The sequence below is a fragment of the Erpetoichthys calabaricus genome, chromosome 6, assembly GCF_900747795.2.
Source record: "Erpetoichthys calabaricus chromosome 6, fErpCal1.3, whole genome shotgun sequence".
NCBI classification, from domain to species: domain Eukaryota; kingdom Metazoa; phylum Chordata; class Cladistia; order Polypteriformes; family Polypteridae; genus Erpetoichthys; species Erpetoichthys calabaricus.
The window spans coordinates 180,643,263-180,663,758 of NC_041399.2; the positions used below are offsets into that span (position 1 = coordinate 180,643,263).

General features: G+C 36.3%; 1 protein-coding gene across 1 annotated transcript in view; it reads right to left on the reverse strand.

Annotated features, from left to right (window-relative positions):
• Positions 1 to 7,297: 7,297 nt before the first annotated feature.
• rbm33a (RNA binding motif protein 33a) overlaps positions 7,298 to 20,496 on the reverse strand; it is a 262,607-nt gene continuing 249,408 nt past the window's right edge. The window contains exons 18-19 of the mRNA XM_028804153.2: positions 12,219 to 12,307; positions 7,298 to 11,572 (exon numbers count right to left, since the gene is read on the reverse strand). Coding sequence (XP_028659986.1) covers positions 11,524 to 11,572; positions 12,219 to 12,307 — 138 coding nt within the window. The 3' untranslated portion in view covers positions 7,298 to 11,523. The remainder of the gene's footprint in view (positions 11,573 to 12,218; positions 12,308 to 20,496) is intronic.

Below are 20,496 nucleotides of genomic sequence, written 5' to 3' on the forward strand. Positions count from 1 at the left end.
CATAAAATTAGACTGGTGCATAAATTTGGGCACCCCAACAGAGATATGACAATACTTAGCTGAGCCTCCTTTTGAAAATATAACAGCCTCTAAACACCTCCTATAGCCATTGATGAGTGTCTGGATTCTGGATGGAGGCATTTTTGACGATTCTTCCACACAAAGTCTCTCCAGTTCAGTTAAATTTGATGGCTGCCGAGCATGGACAGCCTGCTTCAAATCATCCCATAGATTTTCGATGATATTCAAGTCAGGGGACTGTGACGGCCATTCCAGAACATTGTACTTCTCCCTCTGCATGAATGCCTTTGTAGATTTCAAACTGTGTTTTAGGTCATTGTCTTGTATGAATATCCAACCCCTGTGTAACTTCAACTTTGTGACTGATGCTTGAACATTATCCTGAAGAATTTGTTGATATTGGGTTGAATTCATCTGATCCTCGACTTTAACAAGGGCCCCAGTCCCTGAACTAGCAACACAGCCCCACAGCATGATGGAACGTCCACCAAATTTGACAGTAGGTAGACAGGTGTTTTTCTTGGAATGCGGTGTTCTTCTTCCGCCATGCAAAGCACTTTTTGTTATGACCAAATAACTCAATTTTTGTATCATCAGTCCAAAGCACTTTGTTCCAAAATGAATCTGGCTTGTCTAAATGAGCATTTGCATACAACAAGTGACTCTGTTTGTGGCGTGAGTACAGAAAGGGCTTCTTTCTCATCACCCTGCCTTACAGATGTTCTTTGTGCAAATTGCGCTGAATTGTAGAACGATGTACAGATACACCATCTGCAGCAAGATGGTCTTGCAGGTCTTTGGAGGTGATCTGTGGGTTGTCTGTATCCATTCTCACAATACGCTCCTGTATGTTTCTTGGCCTGCCAGACCTGCTGGGTTTAACAGCAACTGTGCCTGTGGCCTTCCATTTCCTGATTACATTCCTTACAGTTGAAACTGACAGTTTAAACCTCTGAGATAGCTTTTTGTAGCCTTCCCCTAAACCATGACACTGAACAATCTTTGTTTTAAGATCTTTTGAGAGTTGCTTTGTGGATCCCATGCTGTCACTCTTCAGAGGAGAGTCAAATGGAAGCACAGCTTGCAACTGACCACCTTAAATACCTTTTGCTCATGACTGGACACACCTATCTATGAAGTTCAAGACTTAACAAGGTAATCCAACCAATTTGGTGTTGCAAGTAATCAGTATTGAGCAGTTAAAGGAATTCAAATCAGCAAAATTACAAGGGTACCCACATTTTTGCACAGCCAGTTTTTGACATTTGATTTAATTTCATACAACTAAATACTGCTTCACTAAAAATCTTTGTTCGGAAAACACCCCAGTACTCAGATGTTCCTATGAAATGAAAGACACACCACTGTTATCTTTTTTGTTGAAAGTAAATTATTATGCAGGCTGAGAGGGGTTCCCAAACGTTTTCATATGACTGTTTAAGTGTCTCTGGCATTCCAAAAAACGGTGCATCACAAAGCTTTGCAATAATAAAATGCACTGAATGCCTCATTCCGACAGGTGGCGCATCACAAACATTGACACTGCTTAAACGAAACCCACACCAAATAACAGAGCCACATTGAGAGCCAAATGTTAATGCTGAGCTCAACATTGATTATTTAGATTTGAACCTTTCTTAGGTGGGTAGAACAACTAGCTTAAAAAATCTACAAGACAATAAAGTGTGTGGAAAGTGAATACTTTCTGAAGCCGCTGTAGATACGGATTGTCATTGATCATAACCAGTTAAGATCACCAACATGATCACATTCTGGTGCAGAGCTTTCACTATCAAATTCCATCAAAGGGATGATTGGGTCTCCAATTTTTAATGCAGGGGTCAAGACAGGTCATAGTCATAAAAAAAAGGTGCCACTGTAATATTTTATAACACTCAATTGTCACTGAGAAGCCACATAGCCTGTATTTTAAGCTGGACTATCATCCATTTTCCATGAAGTTCTGTGTGATGCCCCAAACACACATCCATGCATACACTGCATTAACAAAGTAAAATCAGTGAGAAATTTTGGGACACACGTAAGCAAACGGCGTATAATTGATGTCTCCAAAAAGAGAACTAAGACACAGGTTAAAACGTGTCTTTTCAGAAGGGAGTCTGGATACGGCTAACAAAGATGGCGGTTCTTCGGGCAGGTGGACGGACACCAGAAGTGACGTTAGCAGTGGAAATGTCATTTGCAGAGGGAGAGAAAGAGAAGGCATTGTCGTAGAGTGCCAACCCCAGGAGAGCCAGAGTATTACCATCACCAGAGCCCTTAAATTGGCCCCTAAGTACACATGCATGACAACACACAGACCCCCGACTCAGCTGTGTTTATAGAGGTATGGCCGTATTCACTGCTGCTACAACGTTGGTTTTATGCATCAGTCCCTGTAAGCAGAAAAAAGACATTTGCTAAATGCAAAATGAGTTTTCTGAAGTCTTAGTAGTGCAAGTTAGTCTATATGTGATGAGGGGTACTGGGGAAAATGATGCAGCAGACCCCAAGTAATTTACTCCAGATTGTATTCTGGATAAGGAGAGATAATACCTTCTAGGATAAAGCATCTTAATATTTTTTGTATTGCCGATACAAAATAGCAGTTAAAGAAGATTTATGCAGTGTTAATAAGCAGTAAAATCAGACCAAATCTGAGTATTCAGGCAAAGACGACTATCACTGAAACAGCATCAGAGCACTCGACTTCCCACTGAGTAGAGGCCGTGGAACGCAGACACCCTGAAGATCAGCCTTACAAAGGGCCCAGTCAGCCTTTCCAGCTGGGAGACCCCAGCAGCAGGACACCCTCTTTGGCACTGTGTGATTCATCACTTTGTGGCAGACAAAAGAGCGGATTTGCAGAAGCTGCTCACAGATGAACTTTCTTGTTCCCAGTGTCCCAAGGTTTGTAGCAGACTTCTCAGGCAGCTATAAGGTCAGACATAGAGCCGGGTGCCATTCTCAATTTAAGGGACTGTTCAGAAGGAAAAATGGACAGGGAGAGCAACAGAAATATGTCTCATCTACCACAATGTCTGCAATGCATACTTAATATACAGTAAATGGCAAATAACACCACTTCCCTGGCCACAGTAATTGAATGGTCTGCATTACATTTTCTATTTTTGTAAGTTGTTTTTTTTCATACTAATTATTTTAACTTTGTGTACTGAATGGTTGAATACAAAAACGTAGACCTAATTCAGTTAATTAAACATAACTAGCAATGCCTCAAATACATGACGGTTTCTCATAGACGTGCATATGGTGAGAAGTTTAGTCCAGAAAACGCACATCTGCCTTAAGAAGGGGCCTCCGTTGCCTCAAAAGCTTGCATATTGTAATCTGTTCAGTTAGCCACTAAAAGCTGTCATTTAGCTTGACTTCTCATTACATGTTTGTGCAGGGAATTCTAACACACACAAAGAGGGCAGTGAGGGATCATGCTTCTAATCTTGTGCGATGCAAAGATGAATTATAATGGAACCTTAAAAAAAATATTAAAAGGAAAACTATACTGACAGTATCAGCCTCAACTATTTTTGAAATTTCTTTTAGGTATGCATATCACCATGTCTTATTCCAGTTGTCACGCATGTGCATCTGAGGGACACGTCAAGGATTCATCCAAGGTTTGCAATACTCCGCCTGGGTGAGAGAGGGCGCTGCCGCCAACAGGCTCATCTCGGTTTTTTTTTTTTCTTCCTTAGCACTGAGAAGATGCCTCTTGAGGGAACGGACCATGGTCCTTCTGGTAGGACTGCCTAAAAAGGGGAGATGGCCCCAAATGTCAGTGTCTCATTTGAAAACGGACCTTAGACAGGATGGAGTTCCTTAATTATCACTGTTCATAAGAGTTTGCCTTTGATTCAGCCATGGAGATGATTTATGTTTATGACTGCGCCATCGAGTGTGTTTACTTTACCTACTCAAGTATTACAAGAGGTTGGCACCCTGACAATTTATAAAAGCACCTACTGTTCATCTGCCCAAACATATTATTAGTTGTTAACATTTTAAAGACAAACGTGACTTCTGCACTACCCACATTAAATAATTTGCCTATATAAATGACTTTGGAATATGTTGGGGGGGGGGGGATGACATTTAAATCAAGTTTAACACAGCTTGACTGCCCATTATAAATCTGATCAAATGTATTACATTCAGTGTGCAATTTTTTCATCAGTGACCCAAAAGGTCTTGGGATATGGTAAGGTTAACATATCAGCAAAGCAATGCTCCAATGGGAGGATGAGATGACAAGATTACATCCTAAATGTTCAAGCTCTGCTCTCGTAGGCTACGTCCACACTACTCCTTTCATTAAACAAAAAACGATCTGCATCCACTCAAGCATTTTCAGATCGTTTATGAAAGTATCTCCGAGCACAGTAAAACTACTGAAAACGCCTATGATGTAGAAGTTTCAACTACACTGCAGCAGCCAGTATGTGTTTAGACGGATTTGGTAATAGTTTGTTTTGTAATTGTGTGATGATTTGCATTACATTGTTAAAAAGTTCCAAGTTAGGATCTATTATCAAGCCCTTGTTGCTGCTAGGGGAGACAATAGCTAAAGTAATTCAGCTTCTTATAGGAATAGATACAGTATGTGGAAAATGAAATGAGTTATTCATGTAGTAGAAGTAGTAGTAGTACCGTCAAAGACACAGAGTATTCTGCCTTTCCCATACTTTAGCTTAGGGTTGTTAGATTTAAATACAATATATGGTTACAGTATCGGCTGTACGCTATAGGAAAAGCTTTTCTGCCTCTCTCTTGAGCTGGCACTTTAAGCATTTGTGCAGTAGTAGGCTTTTGTACTGTGTTACCATTATGGATGCAATGAGAAGTCAAGCAAAATGACACCTTTTATTGGCTAACTGAACAGATTACAATATGCAAGTTTTTGAGACAACAGAGGCTCCTTCGTCAGGTAGGTTGTATTCGTTACATTACCTGCCTGACGAAGACGTCATTTTGCTTGACTTCTCATTGCATGTTTGTGCAGGGAATTCTTACAGTACTAAGCATCTGCCTCCTCAGCTATTTAAACGGAATGTTTCACTCTGTTTTAAAACCACAAGATCCAAGTAAGATGTTTTTACATACATTCATTTTCTCTTAATCTTTTAGAAGATGTTGCTATTGGGCATCTGTTGATTGTTTTCACTCTAACAGTCCATCTTTTACCATTTTTCAGGAAGTCAATGTGACAATGAATATAAGCCTTATCTAGACGATTGAAATTATTTAGTGATTATTTAGGTTTTAACATTTATTATCTAACAATGAAAAAAAGAAAAACCAGAAAACCAAGTAACATTTTCAATTTTTTTATTAAAAACATGTTTCTTTAGTTGCTTTCAACATTTCAGTGACAAGTATAAATTATCTGAAATGAACACAATGCTGAAAAAGCGATACAATCATTCACATTTCTCACAATATTGTACATATGAAACTACTATCTTTTTGTCAAATGTAACTGAAAAACTGCAACTCCAAGGTTTTGCATATTTTTGTGTTTTCAAATGAGGCAAAAATATAGTAGTGGGTGATGAAATACATCAGATCAGAAACTGGCAGTGTCAGAGTCTCTGCTATGCCAACCTTCATCAACTGATTTTAAAATACACTTGAAAATCCCAGATCAAATTTACTAAAAAACAGTTTTTAGTTGTCTTCAGAGCACAGTTTTTATACACCTTCACACACTTTTCCCCTCTCACATATAATTTCTGGTTAGGAAGGACCAAGTTACTGGGTCAGGAAGTGGTGCAGATAAGCAATTACCTAAATAAACATTAAAAAAATCAGGTAAACTGTAAAGTTCACATAAATGCATTTATATACTTAGCATAAGTATAATTTCTTATTGAAGAATAACATCAGAACAAGATAAAAGAGACCAACACACATTTATAACCATAAAAGAGATGGAGCATCATCAAAAAGGTTGGATTTAATAAAGAAGAAAATAGAAAAGGTCGTCTGTGCTTCACAAATCTAAGAGAAAAAGAAGAAAAGGTCAGAAAAAAAATCAGCGTATTCTTCCAAACCGGATTGTATGTAAACCTAATTGAAATGAAAAAGGATTAATTATTATAATAAGACAAGCAAATCCATGACCACCTGAGGGAAAAAACAAGTTAAATGTAAAAGTTATTCATTCTTAAGATGGCTTCATATCTTCAAGGTGCTTAAAAATTAGCCTGTGGATATTAAAAAGGAAAAATTAAAAATATCAATGTCATCTGTAACAAAAGGAAAATGAATTAATAATTTTTCTCCAAATCATCCACTGCATGTAGCCTTTGGATTAAAATTTCATGTTAAACAATACAAATTAATATACTTAGAGAAGTATGCTAACCTAAACAAATCTTAAATATTCAATTTGTACAAACACACCTACATAGATAACATCTGTTAAGTTACTTATAGGCACTTAGTTAACAAAAGTTAACTGTAATAACTCATAACACATTCTCTTTAAATGAAAACACCAGAAATCTTTCATATTAAATAACTATACCGGCTTACTATATAAATGTTAAAATAAAACATCATGATAAAGTCTACATCTTACTACCACTAGAATAAAAAATAAATGACTTTCCGCTGTGGCAGGTACTGATCCTTCCCAACCATGCTCTCTAAAATGCTCCAAGAAGCTACAAAGAAGATTCACTATGAATCTGTTTTGAATATAAGCACATGCTTATTAATATCAATAGTGAAAGGCAACTAACCTTATAATGTTAACAAGGTATATTTGTAATCCATTGGATTAAAATACTTAAAACAAGATAAAAACGTGGTTAATGTAATAAATATGGCACATACATAAAAAGGGACAAAAACAACATTACTAATTACAAAAGCATTTAACTGTTTGTTGTCCTCACACCTATTGCTTAAGGCAGAAATGGAGAGAGGATCAAAAATGAAAAAAAAAATAAATAAAAACTCTGAAATTATTATCTCATAGTCAGTTACAAAGCAAAAACACACCTAACAGTACAGAAAAATTTATGAATGCAAATCTTTCAGTTGGTAGGGGAACACAAAGTATTTAAGAATTTTTCTCATAGTAAGCAGTAATTTCATGATATTAGGAAGAACAGAGTATGTGAAGCCATAACGTTAGAGTCCCTCCCCCACCCCCCAATGAGGAGATAAACTAAAATGTACACTTTCTGACATGCAACAGAACTATTTTAACACTTAAAAGAAAATCCACTCATTTAAAAAAAAAAAAAAAAAAAAAAAAAAAAAAAAAAAAAAGCCACACAGAATTTTTTTTCCTGTCAAGAAATGTTTCAAGACCAGCTTTGGAAAGTAAATTTTATAATTTCTTAATTTTTAATCCTACTAAATATCCCAAAAACAACTGGTGCATTTCTCATTTCTGGTAAAATAATTAGGAAAATGCAATCCCTTCATCTACATATTGACACATAAATAAGTCAGAATAAACATGGTCATTTTTTTTTATAGATCTTTGTTTTCTTATTAGAGCTCTATGCTGTATAGAGTAAAGTAAGAAGAACACAGGTGAGGAGGGTAATTGTTTTTTTAGTCTGAGGAAATAAAGAACTTCAAAGAAGGACAACTAAGTAAAGGTAAAGAAAAAAGAAAATAAAAGGTTTAGGTAATTAAACCCAAACATCTCCATCTAACTACACAAGATGGTAAATGTCAATTCAGAAAACATTAATATTTGATCATCTACATATTAATGAATAATAAAATACCAGGTTAAAGCTGACAAACCTATCAGGAAATAATTAAGTTAACAAGGACTTAACAGTATATTTTCAGTCCTGAAAAGTAATCAGGACAAACATATACAAGTATCTTAGGCACTTCCAAACATGGTGGTGAAATGAAAAAAAATATAATTATTAAAATGTTAAGGAAGGCAAACTACAGGAAAAAAGACAAATTCTGCATTTACCAGCCAATACACCATTTTAATATAAATTATAATAATGAGATTTGACCAAATAATTTTGCTTAATGTTCTGTAAAAAATAATCATGCAGACCACAAAAGTCTACAAAAACTGCTTGGGAAATGCACCAGCCTAGAATTAAATAATTCTAAGAATGCACTGGTCTGACTATCCAACAGTTAACAGAAATGAGAGGAAGAAATGCTAAAAAGTATTGTTCAAAAAAAAAAAAAAAAAAAGAAAGAAATCAAAAGGAAAAAAACAACCTAACAAAAAGCACGCATTTGGCTCCACATACTCAAAAATGTTTATACCTGTGTCAAAGAAAAGCAGACTTGGGTACAAATAATTCACAAGTGAAATATACTTCTTGACACACAATCTTTATAAAAATTTAGGTAAGGTACATACAGCATCACGAATATCAGAAGGACAATGCATTCACTATATTTAAATATACACCAAAAGTAACTCAAATCAAAAAAGTTGAAAAAATGAACAGATGAAGTAAAGAGTTTTCAAGTTTTATATACAACATAACTGAGAAGCATTTCTCAAATGTTTCATGTCTATCATGAATAAGCTGATAATGGCTGCCACAAATCTTCCACAGTAAATACATTTTAAGTCTTTTTTTGATTTTACTATACAAAAAGTTTAAAAGATGGCTTTAACAGATTTTTTGAAGTTTCTATTCAATGTTAGGCTCTATATGTTGGACAATGTGTTCTAGAGGAGAAGATGCCACATGAACGCGGCAAAGTCAGCAAGACTAACACTGACTTTGAAAAATTGTCAAACAAAAAAATATACACAATTCTTATGTAATGGTCAGATTTCTTAAAATAAAAAGGAAAAAATAGGCTTCTTATAAGTATAATTTACCTATACCCTCACCACACTATCCCAAATCCCACAACCCAAAGCAAGTTTAAACAGCAGAAGAGTGAGAACAGAGTAAGACAGCAAAGGCCATGTTAAAGTGAAATATTTAGAAAATGCAATGAAGAACTAAAAGTAGAAAACCTGTAACATTGCACTTCCACTGCTTCCCCAAGGAAAGTTTTGTGCATGTATCAGATACATTTAAATTAGAGGACATTGATGCTTGAATCATTATGCAAATTTTACAAAAAAAAAAACAGACTGTGGTCAGAACTGCTGTCATCAGATATACTATTTTATCATTTACTTTTGCAAAAATGAAAATAGTAAAAAAGTTATCCATTACAAACAGTATGCTGCAGTTGTGTGAATTAGCTTCTCCCTTTTGTATACTGGTTTTACATAAATACTACACTGCACATTTGCAGTGTATTCATTTTAATACTGTAGTTTACAGAATATATCATTAAGCACTACCAGAACAATTAGCAGTTTTATCCAGAAGATCATCAAAAGGTCCTGCATACTTGAAACTTGTCTGAAATAGCAGGCTAAAAACAGTATAAAAAATACACCTGAGTAAATGTCAGTGAGTCCCTATGAAAACAACTGTACTAGTACATAAAAATATAGGCAAACACAAACAAAACTTTTAGTAACCAATGGACTAATTTCCTGAATTAAAAATACAATTTCTAAAATTAAGACAAAGGATGTATTAGTTAAAAAAGGCTACTACGTTTAATTAAAAAACAAAACAAAAAACGTAAAAATGAATATTTGTAAATTAACAAAAGCTTAAAACTAAACTGTATAAAATATTTAAAACAACAACTTAACTTTATGCTGTCAAAAAATATAAAAATGTCTCTGATTATGTAAAGAGGACACAAAACATCCAAGTGAACATAAACTGATGAAATCTAGAAGAGTTGGAAAAATAGATACTTCGACACTTACTGATTTAACAGAGAAACAAAAAATAAAACTCCATTATGATGCTCAAGTATGAAAGGAGACAGCATTTAAAAAATACTGCATTTCCACAAAAAATAGTGAAAAGTTCTGACAGCTTGCATATGATGGGGAAATATAAAGTTATTTAATTGCACAAATTGTATTCTTAAATGAAAAAGGAATCCTTCATCACAAGAACAATAAGACAAAACTAAGTGGAAATGAATAGGCAATTAACTACAAAAATTAGCAACAACTGTCTAAGAAAAAATGTTTACTTTCACTCACAGGCCTAAGTTTTATCTGGCAGTGCTAGAATAACACAAAAACTTTTTACAGGTTACCTTGTATTTTTGAGGAGCAACACAGGTTACATAATCTATATCAGCATATAAAAGTAAAACTGTGTATTTAGAAACAAAAAAACTTAAATGTACCTGTTTACTTGGGATAGTGGTCATATCTAATGTATATTACGTTGACCTTTAGTAAAACACCACACGCACAGACAAAAGAATATAAGGGGTTTAAAAATGCAAAAAGTATAAAATGCTGAAATATGGTAAACCATAACTTTTTTGTCTATGTTATACTAGCTAGAAAATGTAAAAAAGCCTTTGAAGCAAAAATGAATCAACTGCACATTAAAGGTGACAATAAGAATCTCAGCCTCCTAAGGTTATACCCAAATATGCAATACAACTCTAACAACTCTGCCATTATACAAACCTACTGTATCTCTAATGGCACAATGAGGCTAACAATGGAATTCTGTGCATATTATATACTCTCAAACAACAGACTACTTTTATGATGTGTTTTTCTTTTTTCAATTAAAGAGCAAAATATAAAGATTGTGCATGGTTAAATGTCAGTATTTTCTATAAGCTGGCTAGAAGGGGGTGATGGAACAGTTGTCTTATTAGCTATACAGATATCAGAATGTACAACTAACCATACACTATTACAGTAAATGTAATAGATTCTTACTAATTCTGGAATTAAGAATTTTTTTCTCAATGCACCATTAATGACTTAGTGAACTGTTAAAAAAGAATACCAAATATTTTTTTTTAACTGAAGGAAAAAAATGAAACGTTTTCACATATGCACAACAATATACCGCAAAGTGAAATAATAAATTAAGATTTTTTTTTTTTAATTACTTTGTGATACACAGTGATCACCTGCAGCTACCTAATAATAAAGAAAGCACATAACTAAAATTAGCCATTCTTTTTTAAAATAAAGATTAAAATTATCTGGAAGATAAGAGCAACCATTACCAAGTCTTATTCATTTTTTTACCTTTGTTAATTTGATCATAAAGACTTGATTTAATCCTTTGTTAATTATGTCACTTGAAACACAAGTCACTATCCTTTACAGTCATGTCAATATGCGGTAATTTTATTATATACAACCAAAAGCTTGATAAAATTAAAAGTGAGGAAAGAGGGATTTAAAACATCACCACAAAGGAGAATGTGCTAAACAGTTCAGAATTTTCCTTAGGGTGAAAAATGGCAGTTCCTGTATAAGGGCATCAAGAATCCTGGTATCTCATCAATTTGTAAATCTACATTATATATGCAGGAAGTTATTTGATTTTCAAAGCATGCTTTCTGCATGTAGTTCCAGCCGTTATTCTGCTTCTGCTTTTGGAATCTGTGAAGCTTCAACGAGATCTCTTAACCAGCGTTTAGTGACACATTAATATGAGACAAATCAATCATGTGTCTGAAAGAAAAGCAAAAAAGGTAAAAACACAAATTATGGTCATCAATAAGAATTGAATATCAAAAACATCTCTTGCTAATATTAAATTTGCTAAGTATATTGGTATCCCCAACTCCTTGCTATTCATGTTCAAGTAAAATTACTTTATGTAACAATACATACAAAAGTTACATGGAAGGCAGTGCAGTGTGGCACAGTTACCAGTTTGAATCCAACACACTGCCTGGCAGCAAATCATTCAACATGCCTGTGAATAACCTATTTAAAAAAAGGCTATAATTGTATTTCATCCTAATATTTTACTTTAATTTAGGTAAAGGAAACTACCTAATATTTTTTGCAATATACTGGGCCTAAAAAAGTATGCAAAAACCTAATTTCTAAAATGGTGCTATACCTGCATTATGCTTATTTCTGTACTGGTACTTAATGGTTGCGTACTGACACCTTGCACTCTGGTGAGGCTGGGTGTTGGTGGAATTATTTGTTGTTTGGTTTGCTTCGATATTGTTTTGGTACCAGTACTTAGGTGCGAAAGCTGGTATCAGTAACAAAATGAAAATTTTATTATTGATCCAACACTAGTACCCAATACATCATCATAATAAAAAATAAAAATAAATTTTAAGATATACAGCCCCTTTACCTGTGAAATCGTTGTTGGAACGTTAAAGCATGTTGGGGATTCTTGAATTTTGCTATGGCTTTCCGTTGTTCTGGGAAAAGCTGAAACATCTGCAAAAAAAAAAAAAAAAAAACTTTTTTAAATGTAACAAAATTTAAGTATCTATATATATAATTCACTAAGGCAAGACAACCATGGAAAGCACGCAGGAAGGGGGCGTGGATTCACTAAGCTGCCGACAAGTAAGACACCCATGGCGCACGCAGGATGGAGCCACGCCCACCAACTCTAAGCCCATTGGATACAACGACAACTACTGTCAGTCGCCTGATTAAAAATGGTGAACTCCTGCAATGTTACTATCTTGCTTGGCTTTTAAATAAAGTTCGGATTTGTTGAAATGTTCCTTTTTTCCCCCCTGTGCTTAAAACTCATTTTAAAAAAAAGTGTTTATACAACTGCTGCAATGTTACAGAGAGAGAGAGGGCTCCTGTGCTTCAGAGAGACACAGGGGGAGGGGGCTGGGGAGGCTTGCGTGCTGCTGAGAGAGAGAGGGAGGGGAGGGGGCTGGGGAGGCTCGCGTGCTGCTGAGAGAGGGGGGGGCTGGGGAGGCTCGTGTGCTGCTGAGAGAGGGGGGGGGCTGGGGAGGCTCGCGTGCTGCTGAGAGAGAGATGGGGGGGCTGGGGAGGCTTGCGTGCTGCTGAGAGAGGGAGAGGTGGGGGAGGCTGGGAAGTAACTTTCACCAGCGTGGCCTCCATCGTCACAGACGATCCCGCTTTCAGTCACAGACAATTGTATGTTGCTCTCTCCAGAGGTCCATCTTTTCATTCACTCACACTGGTATCCACAAACCCACCCCATTTGGACAACTGTGTTGTTCAGCAAGTGTTCACCCATCAATACATAATTATACGGCGTATGTTATGCCGCGGGTTGGCTAGTTTATATATTTATATTATATATATATATATATATATATATATATATATATATATATATATATATATAAATCTATACTAATTAATAAAAGGCAAAGCCCTCACTGACTCACTGACTGACTCACTGACTGACTCACTGACTGACTGACTCATCACTAATTTTGCAACTTCCCGTGTAGGTGGAAGGCTGAAATTTGGCAGGCTGATTCCTTACAGCTTACTTACAAAAGTTAGGCAGGTTTCATTTCGAAATTCAACGCATAATGGTCATAACTGGAACCTCTTTTTTCACAATATACTGTAATGGACGGCAGCTCGATGGCCGTGGGAGGAGGAGTTGAGTGTCACGTCATCACGCCTCCCACGTAATCACGTGAAAAGACTGTGAACGCAGTAGGGACAAATGAAGGAGGAGTCGCAAACAGAGAAGAACAAAAAATTCATTAAACAATTGAGAAGGGAGCGAAACAATAAGCGAGCGAGTGAAGCATACAAGCATGTTCATAAGGGAAACAAAGCACGGTGTAAAACGTAAGTTTAAATTAAGTTTATAGAAACGCTCCCGCTGCGAATTGCAATAACATATTCGCGAGATAAAAGTTTAATGAGAAGACACAAGGTATAAACGGACCACACGCCGTAGCGCAACGTTAGGGGCAACAGTTTCAACCATTCTATGATCTGCTTCTCGCAACTGAAAGACGGCACATGGCGGATGTTAGCCGACTTGCTGACCGCAACGTTAGGGGCTTCAACTCTGGCGCTGACGATAGAGATTCGATTCCCGAGAGGGGATGCAGTGAGTGTGTATGCCTGATGAGCCCAGAATTAGGGAGAAACACGTGTCGCATACTCTTTGCATTATTTGAAAGTAAACTATTAAAACCATTCTATGATCAGCTTCTGGGAACAGAAAGAGGGCACGTGGCGGATGTAAGGCGACTTCCTGACCAACCACAAGCGTAACCTGGCAGGTAACCATCCATACAGTCAGATTGTGATTCAGAAAACGAATGCCATGAATGTAATTACCACGATCTAAATACTGTCAAATAAACGAAACACACGCCGTAGCGCAACAGCTGTGAAAAGCGAGGTTCACAAAAAAACAGATCCTTAACAAATTGTTATTGGTATATTTTCGATCCGTTTAAAAAGGTTTTATTTTCTTCTTAAAAAATTAAAAGCAGTACTTCGGCGCAACAAAGCGCGAGAATTTGGCTACATATATCTGCTTCTCACAATTAAAAGAGGGCACGTGGCGGATTTTAGACGACTTCATGACCAAACATAAGTGTTACCTGCCAGGTAGGGTTACCACTTTTAATACAAAAAAATAAGGGACGCATATTGCAGCGGGTGCCACATCCCAGTGCCAACACTTTGCAGACTCTACTTAAAAGACCCACCCTCCTCACTGGACAGTTAAAAAGACCAATCAAACTAACGATGACATCAAGTATTACCCAATCAAAAGTAGGAAAGGAGGCATCTTCATAAAATGCGTGTGGGATGATTTGCATGAGACGCTGCTTTAAAAAAAATGATAAAAAAAATACGGGACAAATCCCGTCCCATATTGATTCAAAACGGGACGCGCAATTTCATTCTCAAATACGGGACGATTCCGTATTTTAAAGGACGGGTGGCAACCCTACAGTGCCAGGTAACCACCCATACAATCAGATTGTGATTCAGACTAGGAATGCAATGAATGTAATTACCCCGATCTACATACAAGGCGAAAGTCTTGCAACATTCAAAGATGATGGGTTGGGATAAGCACACCATAGAACATAAAAGAGCTTATGAAGCCTTGAACCGAAAAAAGCAAGATCTCAGAGATCGTAAAAAAAAAAATAGGTAATGTCGTTTTACTCGCTGTAGATTTTAGTCAAACATTACCAGTTATTTCACGAGGGAGACCAGCAGATGAACTCAACGCGTGTTTAAAATCCATGCTCCTCCCACGCTCGGTTATATCTCGCGTGTTCTCGGGTAGGTGCACCAAAAAATGTATACATTTAAGCATGTAATGGGCAAACAAAAAATGAGGTATACCCGAAGGCACTGCAGTAGTACTTAATGTAACTTTACTTCTTAAATGTTAATGTTTTACTGTTTAATAATTTATACGCTTCTTATATGTTGTTCAAATTCTTTTATCAAAATACCAGTGACAGCGCAATGCACGATAACGTGGAGTGAATGCACCATACGCATCCGCCCACGGCCGCCCTGGTGTGCGCAGATAGGAGTTGATTCTACAATAAAATAAAATAAAGATAAAAACCCAGGATTGTTTCCTGCCTTGTGCCCTGTGTTGGCTGGGATTGGCTCCAGCAGACCCCCGTGACCTTGTGTTCGGATTCAGCAGGTTGGAAAATGGATGGATGGATGGATAAAAAGAGTAATACAATCATCACCCATAAAGCGGATAGTAGACGTGACGTTCTATATGTGTAGCAGATTTTAAGTCAATAGGTGAAACGGTTTGCGAGCTACAGGTGATTTAAAATCCTGGACAGACAAACGAATAGCCACGGTAGCAAATTACAGAAGAAGATTTTACTGTTTAATAATTTATATTTATATGAAATGTGCTTCTTATATATTACTTCATATTCCCATATGATAATGATGTTAATGTTGTTTATATTGATTTCTATGTTATTGAAACTGCATGTATGTGTGTATGTATGTATGTATATATATATATATATATATATATATATATATATATATATATATATATATATATATATATATATATATATACAGTAATCCCTCGCTATATCGCGCTTCGCGGCTTCACTCCATCGCGGATTTTATATGTAAGCATATTTAAATATATATCGCGGATTTTTCGCTGCTTCACGGGTTTCTGCGGACAATGGGTCTTTTAATTTCTGGTACATGCTTCCTCAGTTGGTTTGCCCAGTTGATTTCATACAAGGGACGCTATTGGCAGATGGCTGAGAAGCTACCCAACTTACTTTCTCTCTCTCTCTCTTGCGCTGACGTAGGGGGCTGTTCGCACACCTAGACGATACGGACGCTAGTCTAAAAATGCTGAAAGATTATCTTCACGTTTGCTATCTTTTGTGCAGCTGCTTCCTGAAAACGACATGCTGAACGGTGCTTCGCATACTTAAAAGCACGAAGGGCACGTATTGATTTTTTTATCCGTCTCTCTCACTCTCTCTGCTCCTGACGGAGGGGGTGTGAGCTGCCGCCTTCAACAGCTTTGTGCCGCATACTTAAAAGCCAAACAGCACTATTGATTTGTTTGCTCCTTTGAAGAGGAAGATATGTTTGCATTCTTTTAATTGTGAGACTGAACTGTCATCTCTGTCTTGTCATGGAGCACAGTTTAAACTTTTGAAAAAGAGACAAATATTTGTTTGCAGTGTTTGAATAACGTTCCTGTCTCTCTACAACCTCCTGTGTTTCTGCGCAAATCTGTGACCCAAGCATGACAATATAAAAATAACCAGATAAACATATGGTTTCTACTTCGCGGATTTTCTTATTTCGCGGGTGGCTCTGGAACGCAACCCCCGCGATGGAGGAGGGATTACTGTATATATATATATATATATATATATATATATATATATATATATATATATATATATATATATATGTGTGTATACATATATATGTGTGTATATATAATATATGTGTATGTGTGTGTGTATATATATATATATATATATATATATATATATATATATATATATATATATACTAGCAAAATACCCGCGCTTCGCAGCGGAGAAGTAGTGTGTTAAAGAGGTTATGAAAAAGTAAAGAAAACATTTTAAAAATAACGTAACATGATTGTCAATGTAATTGTGTTGTCATTGTTATAAGTGTTGCTGTCATATATATATACATATACACATACACATATATTATAGATAGATAGATAGATAGATAGATAGATAGATAGATAGATAGATATATACATATCTACATACATACACATATATCTATGTGTGTATATATATGTAGATATGTAAATATGTATATGTATATATATGTGTGTGTGTGTATGTGTATACAGTAGAACCCCGCTAATCCGAAAATCCGCCTAATCCGAACAGGACTAGGGAAAAAAAAGTAAAGAAAACAAGTTTTTTCAAGTTATGTCGTACGTTTAATGTACATTTAAGAAACTTGTAATTTTTCAATTTCTAACTAAAAATCCAAAATACAGCCTTACTTAAAATTGAAACAAGTTCGAATTTACTCACATATGTAGAATCCATGTTCTGTACAGCATTTACACAAAACGTAAAAAGCAAACCATTATCTAAGAGATAAAGTCAGTGATCTCCTTCTGACGCAACGAACTAAAACGGCTTGAAGAAGCAATGTTTCGCCAACGCCGCATAAACATAACATCTGTTGGGGTTGCATCGGCATGTTGCTCAACGTAGCGCAAAGCGAGATCAAGGGCACTGGCTGCGGCAGTGTGTGGAACAACATCAGTCGGCGCGTCCCCTTCCTCCTCACTGTCGTCTGCGTCGAGATCAGCTGACGTTCCCTGCACAGCTGCCACAATGTCCTCATCTGTGTATTCTTCATGGCCACAGTCGTCAACGGCTGTCCACTCTTCCACGCACTCTTCTTCTGCATTTTCACAACCTGGCATTCTTTTCACCAATTGAAGAAGTTCGCAATTTTCTTTTGTCGGGGGGAAAACTGTTTGGACAAACTCTAGCTCAGGCCAGAGATTTTTCCAAGACTTCTGTATGGATTCCTTGCATGTGTTTTCCCAAGCTTCAGCAACCCAGTAAATAACATCTTTGATGTTCATTTTCATGAGTTTATCCAAAATTGTTAGCTCTTCATTATCTTCAAGTAGGCTACGAAGAAGCATTTTTCTATAATTCTGTTTCAAAGCCTGCAAAACCCCTTGGTCCATTGGCTGCAAAATTGATGTGACATTTGGTGGGAGAAAAATAGCCTTGATATCATCGCAAACAAGTTGCATTTCTTCTGGATGTGACGGAGCATTGTCTATAAGTAACAAAGCACGAGAAGGCAATCCATTTTCTTTGTTAAACGCCTTTACTTTTGGCACAAATTGCTTGTCAAACCATTCTTTGAACAAGGCACGATCCATCCAAGCTTTCTTTTGATTTCTGTAAAAAACAGGGAGAGAGTTCATGTTCATGTTCTTAAAACAGCGTGGTTTTGCCGATTTGCCGATAACCATCAGTGGAAGCTTATTTGTGGCAGAAGCATTGCTGCAGGCCAACACAGTCAGGCGCTGTTTATCCATTTTAAACCCTGGTGCAGATCGTTCCTCTTGTGATGCAAGACTTTTGGTAGGCAATGCTTTAAAGTTAAGTCCTGTCTCATCTGCGTTGTAAACTTGCTGGGGCGAGTAGGAAGAAATGATGCATTTGAACTCCTCAAGGTATTCAACAGCTGCTTCGTTGTCCGCTGACAATTTCTCCCCAGTTATTGTAAGCTGCCTGATTCCGTGTCTTTTCTTCCATCGGTCTAAGAAACCACAACTAGCCGTAAATGATACGTCACCATCCATGAGCTTGTTCAATTGAAGCGCCTTTTCTTGAATTAGAGGGCCAGTGATAGGGATTCCTTTCTGCCTTTCTTGTGTAAACCATAAGAAAAGTGCTTCGTCCAATTTTTCGTAAGAAGACACTGTCGTCTTCCTACGTTTTTCAATCGTTTTTTCACTTGTGGTAGTGCAAAACTGCTCAATTTTACCTCTGTTCTTTTTCCAATCGGAAATTGTTGCTTTCCCGACACCAAATTCCTTCGATAACTGAGTGGCACTTTCACCTTTGTGAAGTCTTTTCAACACTTCCAGTTTTTCTTTTAATGTACACGACTTATGTTTACGTTTGCTTGCCATGATGATTAACATCAGGGACAAGCACAGAATGTAAAGAAACCACACTACACACCACTCACAAGGACTCACAAAACACAGGGCAAGTGCGCGCACACGAACAATAACATTGCACAAAACACATCACTCAGCAGTAGCAGGTGGCACACTGACTCAGTGACTCATAGTTTGGGAACGGAAATCAAGAGGAATGCGTAGTTCTAGGCGGGGGGTCTAGGTCACTGCCCTTCCGCTACTACTCACCTACCACCCGTCATATCGATTTTACCTCCGATCACAGTCACACTACAGTGCAGTTTAAATTGCAGTGTACTAGAATACGTAATTTCTTACCTTTAATTCTTGACACATCAGACGCTTAATATGCCTCATAAAGTCAATATATGGCATTATATGACAAAACTCCGCCTAATCCGAATTTTCGCTAATCCGAACAGGGTTCGGTCCCAATTAGTTCGGATTAGCGGGACTCTACTGTATATATATATATATGTGTGTGTGTGTGTGTATGTATGTATGTGTGTATATGTGTGTATATATATGTTGATATATGTATATATATGTGGATGTGTATATGTATATATATATGTATATATGTAGATATGTGTATATGTAGATATGTATATATAAGTATATATGTTTATGTATATATATGTTTACATAACCTCTTTAACACACTACTTCTCCGCTGCGAAGCGTGGGTATTTTGCTAGTATATATATATATATATATATATATATATATATATATATATATATATATAAACCTAAAACATTACATTTACTTTTGATCTATGAAGGTTAGTCCTAACTTATCGGCTGACTCTGCAATGGACTTGTACAATTCTTTCACTACCAGAAAATACAGATTTGTTCAGTTTTTCTTTAGTATCAGTGTGGAGATTACCATAATTACAGAAATGAAGACACACATTTGCATATGCAGATGAATTGCTCTGTTATAGTGCAAGATTAAATTACACTGTTTGGGCCTCTCTTTGACAAATAACATGTTTCAAGATTACAACTTCAGGTCACAAAATAAACGTATCCTTCACAGAATAACTTTCTTATTGTATTATTTAGATCTGTAACAAAAATGTGTCAATCTATAATAAGTGCAGTCCTGCCTTTATTTCATTAAATGCATATTTAGATGTTACTTATTCCCATATAAAGAAATACAGTTTGTGATATAAAAAATGTTGCTGTTCAGTTAGCATAACATTTTACAATGAATCCATGTTAAATATAAAATGTCCAAAAAAATGATTGAAGATAATTTGCAAAAATAGACCCTTTTACTTATGTTGGTACAGTATAATTAATTATATAAACTTGCAAGTTTCTAGCACAATGGTATGTAGACTGAAGAAATCTTTTGCAATAATTGGTGAAAAAGAGATCCAATAAAGAGAATAAAAAAGTACAGTGTAAACTATATGCTTGCTGTATTGTAACACTGTGAACTA